We start from the raw sequence: 11,133 nt of genomic DNA, 5'->3' as shown, positions 1-11,133 counted from the left end.
TCTCCCTCTCTCTCTCTGTCTCTCTCTGTCGCTCTCTGTCTCTGTCTCTCTCTGTCTCTCTCTGTCTCTGTCTCTCTCTGTCTCTGTCTCTCTCTGTCTTTGTCTCTCCCTCTCCCTCTCCCTCTCCCTCTCCCACTCCCTCTCCCTCTCTCCCTCCCTCCCTCCCTCCTTCTTTTTCTACAGACCTGATTGTCCACAGAATGTAACTTCTTTTCAGTTTTATATACCCCTCATTATTAGACTTCATAAACTGTACCTGTGACAGAACAATATTAGGTCTGTTAGGTTTATATCTCCTGCCGGCAGCAGACTCAGAGAAATATTGGTGTCTACATTCCACACTCTACACTGGATAATGCCAAGCAGCCTGGAGCAGACATACTGTGAGGAAATGTTTGTTTCCATTTCAGGAGGAAATGTTTGTTCTCCTTGTATCCCTGTTATAAAGCTGACAACTGCCCCAAAGTATAGCTCTTCCTGATACCTTGTCAGGGCCTCTGACTCAGTAGCCAAGTTCAGTATTTACTTCCAGGAGCAGGAATGACTCTCAGGCATATCTATTCTTAAATTTTAATTATAAATCTTCCTTCAGAGTCTCAGAGTTTAGGCACACTTAGAACAGAGCCTCAATTTCTGCATTAGTCATTTGAAACCAAGTCTGAAAACTGGCTGTGGCGGCACAGGCCTGTAATTCCAGAACTCAGGAGGTGGGAGCAGAATGCTGGATTTGAGGCTAGCCTAGGCTATGCAGAGAGTTCAAGCCAGCCTGAGTTACACAGTGAGACCATGTGTCAAATAAAACAACCACAAAAACCAAACAAACACACAGAAAGTTCAGGCCAGACTGGGTTACCTAGTGAGACCAGGTGCCACAAAACCAAACAACGCCATACAAAAACACCAATCTTCATTTGAAGAGACCATAGTTTAGAGGAAATGGCATGATCAAGGCCCCTCAAAAAAAGTGAACCAGACCAAGTTCCCACCAACACCACATGCTAAACTCCTTGTGGGCATCTTTCCACAGCAGACAATTGAGGGCACATCTTGTGTTAATTTCAATCAGTGTCAGATCACAGAAGTGAGAAAGCCTTTTGGGGTCTAACATGGATGACAACTTGTGAAAGATATTCCCTGGGAGCTGTCTGCACAAAGTACAGGCTGGCTGTCTCTGTAGTTTGGAGAATTTCTTCTTGGGAAGTTTATTGTTTATATTAACCCTGAAGAGAGGCTGTACACATCTTCTTAAGTTTCAGGAACTTCCTGAGACTTGTGAGTTATTTACTTCCTGAGTGGTAAGGAGCCTTCTTCCTTCCTCCAGAAAGGAGTGTTTCAATGCAGAGGAAATTACTATGCAATGTATGACAGCTCAGGACTCCCAGGGACAATACCATAATCCAGGAGGAGAACCTGTCTCAAGACCTGGGCTCATGATCCAGCAAGGTGGCTGGAGGAACTAGAGGAACCACCATCTTGCCCCCAAGAAAGATGAAAACCAAAGAATAAATAGTTGTTATTTCACTGCAATCCTGGGGGAAGGGGGTGCTGACATGCAGATAGAATGGAAAAAGGCACAGTGACCTTAAAAAATAGACTAAAATGTCTTGTAGAAAGTCAGCTGCTGCCCAGTTTAACCCAAATGACCTGCAGATAGTCCTTCCAGCTGGAGAAAAAAAGGGCTAGCTGTTGATGTAAGCCTTAAAGATTGTACAACTTGACTTCAGGAGTGCGGAGACCACGTAGGGACAGAGCACAGCCATAATGTAGGTTTTGCATTTGGCTTGCTTTTTGGGCCTCACGCGTAGCAAATACTTGATCAGTTGTAGATCTTGTTGCTGGTTGTTGTAACTGCTGTGTTCCCTTAAATGCAGTGCCACTAAGGACAAATTCAGTCTGTGAGTCAGCAAATACCTGTTATGCCATTTGCTGGGTGCCAAGCCACACATTGCCTAGGTTCTGGAACACAATGCTCAACAGAATATCCATCCACACTCCCTCCCTTATGCAGAGCAGAGACTAGCACAGGAGACAGCTACTTAGGAACACATTTCATAAGTAAGTCTGAAGTTTCATTTGGTAGAATCACACAAAGGAAAGGAGAATGATGTAAGACTAGGAGGGACTTCCCTAAAGAAGAGATGGTTGAACTGAGACCCGAAAGAAGAGGAGACTAAGCAACCACACTGCTGTAACGGGCTTCCGCCAAGACCCGTGGCAGAAGGAAACTTTGTGAAGACTAGAGTGCCAGACAGGAGTAGAATATGAAGAACCTAGTGCAAGGACTTGGGCTGGAGAGAAGGTCAAAGAGCGGAACCTTAGAGACCGCGGAGTTTGATTCCCCTGATGGGATGCAGACAGTTTTCCCGATGCCTAGAGTGATCCACCTAGGCAGACAGCCATCCGTTTATCAGTTTTTACCCATTTGTCAGGTACCTTGCTCTTACCCATCCACTGCTCATCTATCCCCATGCTCTGGAGACAGGCGTGAGATGGCTGCCTAAACTGTCCCTACGTCAATGGGTACTCTACTTTTTTTTTTCATTGTTTTTACCAAGCAATGAGCTCTCTAAAACATCTCTTGTTCTCTCTTGCGATGGTAATATCTGCAGTTGTTCCCTCCTGTTACTTTAGTTACTTTCCTCTTTACTGGTACAGAATTTCCAGTGAAAGAAGAGTTAAAGGGGGAAAAAAGGTTGGTTTGGGCACACAGTTTCAGAGAGATTATAGTACACCACTGCAGGGAAGATGGTAACAGGAATGGCTTCATCTTTGGCAGTGGAGGCATGTGATAGTGGTCCCTCCCTTGCAGCCAACCAGGAAACAGAGAGAAATAGGTTCAAGCTGGAGGCAAGTGTAACCTTCAAGGTCAACTAGTGACTCACTTATGCCACACATCCCAAAAGTTCCCAAAACAGTACCACCAGCTAGGGAGCCTGCAGGGGACAGTTCATATTCAAACTGTAGTGTTCCGTCCCTGGTCCTCACAGGATCGTGGCCATTTCATGATGCATTTTGAAATGCATTGGGACAACTTTAAGAGTGCCCACAGTCCTAATAGTTTCACCAGTGTTGACTAGTTCAAAGTCAGTCCAGAAACTCAAGGTAAAGTTTTGGTTGTGTCCTCTAATAAAAACAAACAAACAAACAAACAAACACCGAACACTCAATTTTTTTTAAAAAAAGAACTATTTGTTTGATGTATATATACACTGTCGCTGTCTTCAAACACATCAGAAGAGGGAAACTCATCCCATTACAAATGGTTATGAGCCACCGTGTGGTTGTTAGGAATTGAACTCAGGAAGAGCAGTCAGTGCTCTCAACCACTGAGCCATCTCTCCAGCCCCCAGATTCTTTTCTGGAGTGTGGTATGCATGACCTCTAACCCAGTCCCCAACAGTCTCTGTTCTCATCTGAAACTCACAAGCCAAGTTTGTATTGTCCTCATTTTGCTCAGGATTCTAGTGATCTGAGCTCCAACTTGAGTGGCCCATTAATCTCTTACAGCACTTCAGAGTTATGTTTTCCCACAGTGCACATCATAAGCCAGTTGCAAAAGCCATATGGTCAGCTTTAGTCACAGAATAACATCATTTTATTGATATCAATGCCTTTTTCTTTAAAAAAAAAACTTTTCATTCAGTCTATGTATATAAGTGTTCTATCTGTATGTACACCTGTATGCCAGGAGACCACATCAGAACTCATTATAGATGGTTGTAAGCCACCATGTGGTTGCTGGGAATTGAACTCAGGACCTCTGGAAGAGCAGCCAATGCTCTTAACTGCTTAGCTATTTCTCCACTCTCAATGCCAATTGAGACAGGATGACACAAGAGAGAAAGGTTTTATTTTGGCTTATGGTTTTGGAGAGAAGACAATCTATCATGATAGGGAAAGCATTAGCTGTAGGATTGGCTACATCCTTGATCTTGGGAATATACAGAGATGGCACCTCCATAGACCAGAAGACAGAGGACACTAGACCTGAACCTGAGATACATACAGTCTTCAAGGTACTTTCACCAGGTAGGCCAAAAGTTCCATGACCTTCCAAATAGCATCATCAACTAGGGGCCAGCTCTTCAAACATGGGAGCGTCTGGGGACATTTGACTTCTACATAGTAATTCTGAAGCCCTATATATACTTGGAACTGCACTTTCTATTCATAAGGAGTACTTGAGGCTAAGATAGGAAAGCCCTCAATGACCCATTGCTATTGGGAACTTTGGTTGGAAAGCCCTGAGGAACTATGGGTTATTAAGCCACTGTGTGCTGTTCCTTGGGCTGCACAGGCAGATCTGGTCATGCTCTGCCACAGGCCACCTCTTTCTTCTAGGAGGGCATTTTCCCCCTTGCCTTTCTGACAGTGAGCACACTAGTCTCCTGAGAGTATACTCTGGTCTCACGCATACCTACAAGAGAAGTTGTCTGGTAATCAATGCATTTCATTCCAGCTTACCTCAAATTTGCTCTATTCAGAGCAGCTAGATTTTTCTCAGCTCAACTTTATTTGGCTCAAATCCATCCCTCTGTGCATGATCTCACAAGTATTTCTTGAGCTGCTTTCCTATGGCTGTATCTGTATTGGGCCTGGGAACCTGGCTGGCATTGCCTTCTCTGATGAATTTATCTCACTGTGGCAACCTAAATGGTACTGGTGAATTGTGCTGAAGACAAGGCTGGACCTTGAGCACCACGGCCCTGTTTCCATCTTCATTTTGCCATTTGGACCATATTCTTCAGTTCCCTGATCACATTTCATCATCTGTGAAAGAAGAGTAACAGTAACTCTACCCGGTGGGACATTTGTCAGGATTATATTCCCAGAAGGCACTGAGAATTGTTTTCCACTAAGTCATCCATCCTACTTTTTAAAATCACTGTTTCCAAAGGCAAGACTAGATGATCAAGGAAACTCAGTGCTCACTAGTACCTGGAAAACAGAACTCATGCAGAGTGCAGTTCACTGGTGAACTTCACAGGGGTCCTAACCTTTGACCTGCCCTACGTCTCCATGCTCCTCAGTGCTCCCTTTCATACACTCACTGCCTTGTTTTTCAGAAATAGCTTTGATGTTTACCCACATTACTTTATTGATCCCTTGGACTTGACCTGGTTCTTGATCCTTTGAGCTCAGAATCAGGGCTGTGACTTGAGCAGTCCTGTGGCATTTCACTTCACCTTCATTGTCTGCCCAGCTCCCTACAAGCAGGGAGAAGCTTTTGGAGATGGAGGGGACAGGGACAGCCTGTCCAGCCTTCCAATCCCTCAGAACCCTATAGAGGCACAGTTGGTGACATTCTCAACTGTACTGATGGCAGAAGGAGAGAGGAAGGAGGAGATGAACATTAGCACATGAAAGAGAGTGGAAGCCTAGTGTTGGTCCTAGACATATGCTCTTCTTTCTACAATCCAGACCACCACATCCTTCCAGGTCAACCCAGGCTCATGTGTTGTTTCAGATTGGAAAACCAATGGGTCCCCAAGGGTACCAGTGGGTACCAAACTGCAGCATGCCAATCACCCAGCATCCCCAGGTTCTCCAAACATAGTGTGGGCTCCCCAGCCATCTCTCATTGTTTTCCATACATAGTTAAATCAGAGCAACTTTCTACTGTCGGGACGCCTTCATGCACATGCGTCCGGGCTTATCATCCACACGGATCCATTCTCTCCTAGGTACTCGGTGGTCTCAGAGGCAGAAACCGAAAGCATCTTCATGGAGCCCATCCACCTCTCCTCGGCTGTAGCTGCCAAACAGATCATCAACGAAGGTAACACGACTACCATCTGAGTGAGGAGAAGCAGGGCCCAATAGCCAACAGAAGGCCTGTGTAGGGGGCCTGATGGAAGGGGCAGGCACCCCTGTCCAGTGCAGCCCATCACACTGAGTAGAGCAGATCTCCCAGAGACGGGTGTGCCAAGCCCACCTCAGTAACGCTCATGGGACGAGGCAAACTCATCACATATCACACGAATGCTTCTCTAGCCCACAGTCATGGAGGGAAGTGGCTCCACCCTGACCGCAGAGCTGGTCACTTTGATTTTTGTTATCTTCAAGGATTGTGAAGGGGGGAGGGTTGTGGTAGACACAAACCTAAGAGCCCAAGAAACTGATAGGAATAAGGAATGCCAGAGAGTTCTGTTCACAACGATGTCTACATTTAGATCACTATCCATTCTGCTTAAGGGTAGTTTTTAATCTGTCTTTAAAAGCTGATAAAATGGGGCCAGGGAGATGTCTCGTGGGTAAGGGTGCTCACTCGCCACGACGGCTGGTGGCCTGAATTTGAGCCTCTGATCTTACATGGTGGAAGGAAAGAACCAACTTCCACAAGTTGTCCTTTACACTGTGGTGTGTGTGCCCACAACATACACACACCCAAACTAGATTGTATGAGGAAATTAAAGGAAAGCAGGGTGGGTCACGACAGTTGTATTTACACTGCAAGTTTTGAGGCAGACAGCATTCTGTATTTCACTCGTGGCTACTCATCATGTTTGAAATGTGTAGGGGTTTGGTTTGGTTTGTTTCCTAGGAAGTTTGAGCCAGACATCTTTCACAGTTCCACTCTTTCCTGATCTTCTCTAACATCTGCCTCACCTCTGGTGGGGTTGGCCAGAGCAAGGCAGCACGGCTGGTGACAGAGGGCTCAGGTAGTTGGATTTTGAACTCATTTCTAATTTGAGTTTTCTGACATCTTGTCAGAAAGGCCCTGAGTTCTGGGGTGAGATAGTACTTCTCACCCTCTTGTGATTGAGGCTTCAAGGGCTGCAGAGAGATAAGAACTGCAGGCAGAGAGGCGAGAACCTCGGGCACTTGAGCGTCAGTGTGGGGAAGCAAGGAATGAAACACATATGCAAACGTAATGTCTCTCAGGAGGCAATGCCTCGTAAACAACTGATAAAATCTAACTTTCCCCAGAGTGTGTGTGTTCCAGATGTGATAGGGTGGACTATGTTAGGAAAGAGAATCATTTAATCATTTAATAAATCCGTATGATGTGCTACTGAGCACTATGGGACTGAAGATAGGAATCAGACATACGGTGAATAGTCAAACACAGAAGTCTAAGAAGTTATCAGCCAGCTTTACAGACAAAGACATGAATGGCAGAAACCAGCTTGGTTGCCCTCCCCCACACCCACCTGCAGTAGATCCTGATGACAAATGTCTAAGGTTGATGTCACGGTCCTCCTGAGTCCCAATGAAACCATTCCTGGCAGAGCCTCCCAGTGGTCCATCTGTGCCAGGGTCCTGGCAGCCGGTTAGCCAAGAGAGGCTCTCCCAAAGGACAGGGAAAGCTGTTGTGTTCCTAACTCTTTGAGACAAATGTCACTTGTCCCCTCTAGAACTCAAGCCTCGGGGACTCAGAACAGACACTGAGTGTCCAGGCATGCTGGAGTCTGCTGAACAACTGCTGGTGGAAGACCTGTACAACCGTGTCCGCGAGAAGATGGATGACAGGAGCCTGTTCAACACCCCCTGTGTGCTGGACCTGCAGCGGGCGCTGACCCAGGACCGGCAAGAGGCCCCTCGGAATGAGGTGGATGAGGTCTGGCCCAACGTCTTCATAGCTGAGAAGTGAGTGTGGCCCCTGGAGGACGTGGCCCTCTGTCCTTCTGCTTGGTTAGTCCCTGAGGTGAAATTCCTCTAGCTCATCAAAGGCTCCCACAGTTACTGCCATCAAATGGAGCCTGCCTGACCACTTACCCAGGCCTGACACTGGAGAGTCTTCCTACCGACCTGCACTCAGAGATCCCCAGACAAAATGAGCACCTATCTTCCTCCTTCCCATGAATGCCCTCCAGCACAGCCTTGCCCTTCCCAGTGTCTTCCTGACATAGGTGCTTGCCAGCTCCATCCTCTCCACTGCCCACCACATCTCTAATAACCAGACAAGAGAACACCAAGAGCTACTGACAGTACCCATGAGCATGCACATACACTGTTAACAATGAAAATGTACACAATAGTGTGTGTGTGTGTGTGTGTGTGTGTGTGTACCTTCTCATAAACCTCACATAGAAAGAAATGTGATAGAATGTTAATAGTCCCAAGAGGTGGTTTTGTTCTCTTGTGGGTTTCTTTTGGAATATACAGGTCTCCCAGACACTGTTCTTATAATCACAAAACTTGGGTTTTAAGTTAACCAGTGCCTGCTGAAGTAAAGACAAGAAGCCAGCACATTGCATCTCTTCAGGGTCTTCTTGGTGCATAATTGGTACCAGCAGGCTATTTTGAGAAACTGATTTTTGCTGATTCATTGACTACTTAATGAGACATCTTCCTGATGCAATTACCCTTAGATCCAGAATTGAAAGATGGAGGTAGGGCCCCGGGGCAGGCAGTGTAGGAACGGCTTTGGATACTGGGTCTATCACGGAGTTGATCAGTTACCCAGAACCTGATTCCCAGATCATAAGGACCTAAGTGACTTCTAACTAGATGTCCAGGTCCAGAAGCATTCGCTCCGTGGTCACCAGCCATCTCCAGATACCCTTAGCTACAGGCCCCTGCAGTTCTTTGAGCAGAGCTGTCCTTGGGGGCTCTTCAAATTGAGCTCCACTTACAAAAGAAAGGGCCCTGAACACTAGACCTTGTTTGGTCTTTTTCTCCTTTTAAGCCTTGGGTAAAAGCTCTTGAAATCATTTTTATAATCTTCAAACAGATATAAAAGTAACTGCCCTTTCTACTTCTTCAGTTTATGATAAGGATAAAATAAAATAATGTGTGTGAGGGGTTGGGAAAAACACAGCATGTAATGGCAAGAGCAAGACTCTATTTATTTATTTATTTATTTATTTACTATTTTAAATATTTTGTACGCATGTTTTGTCTACATATAAATCTATACACCATATACATGCCTGAGGCCAGAGGAGGGTGGTCAGAGTGCAAGACTTCTATCTATTATCTATCTATCTAGATATCTATCTATCTATCTATGAATTATTTTAAATATTTTGTATGCATGTTTTGTCTGCATGTACATCTATACACCATATACATACTTGATGCCTGAAGAGGGTATGGATCTCCTGGGACTGGAGTTGCAGATAGTTTTGAACCACCATGTGGGTGCTAGGAATAGAACCCGGGTCCTCTGGAGGAATAGCCATTGCTCTTAACCACTGAACCATCTTTCTGGCCCCTTGATTTTACTTTTTATGCCACCTTTATGCTTTGATGCATGTACATTTCCAATATATATTAGTCTTACCCTCCTTACTCCCCTGTCTTTCTTCTATCTTGCTGTAGCCGAAAGTATTGGCCCCTCTTTTATTAAAGGTGTTAACTGTGAGCCCCGGGCCACAAGGGGCATAAGAGGGAGAACTAGCCCAGCTATGAGCTCCTATCATCCTGGTGATATATCTTTCTAGTTCTGACTCTGACAACCATGCCCTGCCTCTTGTTCCAGAAGCGTGGCTGTGAACAAGGGGCGGCTCAAGAGGCTGGGCATCACCCATATACTGAATGCCGCACACGGCACAGGAGTTTACACTGGTGCTGAATTCTACACCGGCCTGGAGATCCAGTACCTGGGGGTGGAAGTGGATGACTTCCCGGAGGTGGACATCTCCCAACATTTCCGGAAAGCAGCTGAGTTCCTTGACGAAGCTCTGCTGACCTACAGAGGTGAGCGGGTCCTGCAGGTTCCTGGCAGTTGGAAATCTCCCAGTGGGGGAATGTTATAAAAACTTCCTGGTTGCCTGGGTGGGGATGTCTGTCTTCATGAGCGGTTGCTTTCTCTGAGAAGGGAAAGAGTGACCATTCACCCTGTGAGCCACTATTAAGGGCAGGAACGGGCAGAGAGTGCTGCTCTCACACTCTCCCCAGATGCAGTAGGCCTTACACTAGGCAGTGAGGGAAGGGGAAATTAAAAAGAAGGACGGGCCAGGCAGTGGTGGCGCACATCCTTAATCCCAGCACTTGGGAGGCAGAGGCAGGCAGATTTCTGAGTTCGAGGCCAGCCTGGTCTACAGAGTGAGTTCTAGGACAGCCAGGGCTGCACAGAAAAACCCTGTCTTGAAAAACAAAAAACAAAATAAAGAAGGACAGAAGGAGGTAGGGGAGGAGGGAAGAGAAGGAAGGAAGAAGAGGAGGGAAGGGAGCCATGGTGAATGCAAGGCAAAAAACTAGAGCGACACCTTATAGTTGCAGGCTCACTCCCTGAGGGTGCTGGGGAAGATCAGGATATTTAAGCTCCTGTTAGGAAGAGGAGCGAGTTGGGTGTGTGTGGTGTGTGTGTGTGTGTGTGTGTGTGTGTGTGTGTGTGTGTGTGTAGAGGCACACTCTTGGCTAAGGGAACAGTTAGTGCAAAAGCCCCAAGTTTGATGTGTCTGGGAATCACAATACTGGGCTGAATTGGCACAGCACCTGAGGGCTGAGTGTCGAGAGCAGAGTCCATGGGCGAGCGAGAGTGCCCATGAGGATGACAGGACTCTGCGGTGACTGATTAGAGAATGGCCAAGTAGGAAGGAGTGAAGCAGGGTCGAGGCTGCTGTGTGAGGTGTTGTGGGACTAGACCAGAGTCCGTAGGAGTGCCCAGAGTTCTGTACACTTCTCCATGACAGGGCTATGCCCCTACAAGGACCACAGCCTGGCAGTCCAAGTGTAGGCTTTGCTGTCCAGAGATCTGTCCTGGAGTCCATGAGTATCTAGCTTTGTATGTGGACTGTTTTCCTTGCTCTGGGGAACACGGCATCCTTATACATAACTCATGTTGATGTTGCTGTGAGGGATAAAAACTTAGAAACAAGTGTATATAGCATACTGCCTGCCCCATGACAAATGTTTTAAAAATTACTGCCATCATTATAAGAATAATATTGTTAGTGATTCCAGGAAAAGGCACAGCCTGTCTCCACCCATGACCAGGACTGGGAGCTTCTAATGGCAAATACCCAGCACCCAGAATATGTGAGTGCGTGTAAATGTTCTTACACACACATACACAAACACATACACAAACACATACACAAACACATACACAAACACATACACAAACACAAACACATACACAAATACATACACAAAGAGGGTTTTTTTTTTCCTTTTGATGCTTTAAAAAAAAATCCAGGGATTTTTGTTGGTTTGTTTTAGAGAGACAACATCTTACTCTGT

General features: G+C 46.1%; 1 protein-coding gene across 3 annotated transcripts in view; it reads left to right on the top strand.

Moving 5' to 3' along the window:
* The window catches only part of Dusp27 (dual specificity phosphatase 27, atypical), a 29,464-nt gene that overhangs the window by 10,050 nt on the left and 8,281 nt on the right, over positions 1 to 11,133 (top strand). For all 3 annotated transcript variants that reach the window (XM_021174688.2, XM_021174679.2, XM_029484492.1), the window contains exons 3-5: positions 5,685 to 5,779; positions 7,359 to 7,590; positions 9,428 to 9,645. In XM_021174688.2, the coding sequence (XP_021030347.1) occupies positions 5,685 to 5,779; positions 7,359 to 7,590; positions 9,428 to 9,645 (545 nt within the window). The remainder of the gene's footprint in view (positions 1 to 5,684; positions 5,780 to 7,358; positions 7,591 to 9,427; positions 9,646 to 11,133) is intronic.

The sequence above is a fragment of the Mus caroli genome, chromosome 1 (genome assembly GCF_900094665.2).
Source record: "Mus caroli chromosome 1, CAROLI_EIJ_v1.1, whole genome shotgun sequence".
In the NCBI taxonomy this organism is placed as follows: domain Eukaryota; kingdom Metazoa; phylum Chordata; class Mammalia; order Rodentia; family Muridae; genus Mus; species Mus caroli.
Note: the sequence above shows the minus strand (reverse complement) of the source record. Positions and strands in the feature narration are given on the sequence as shown.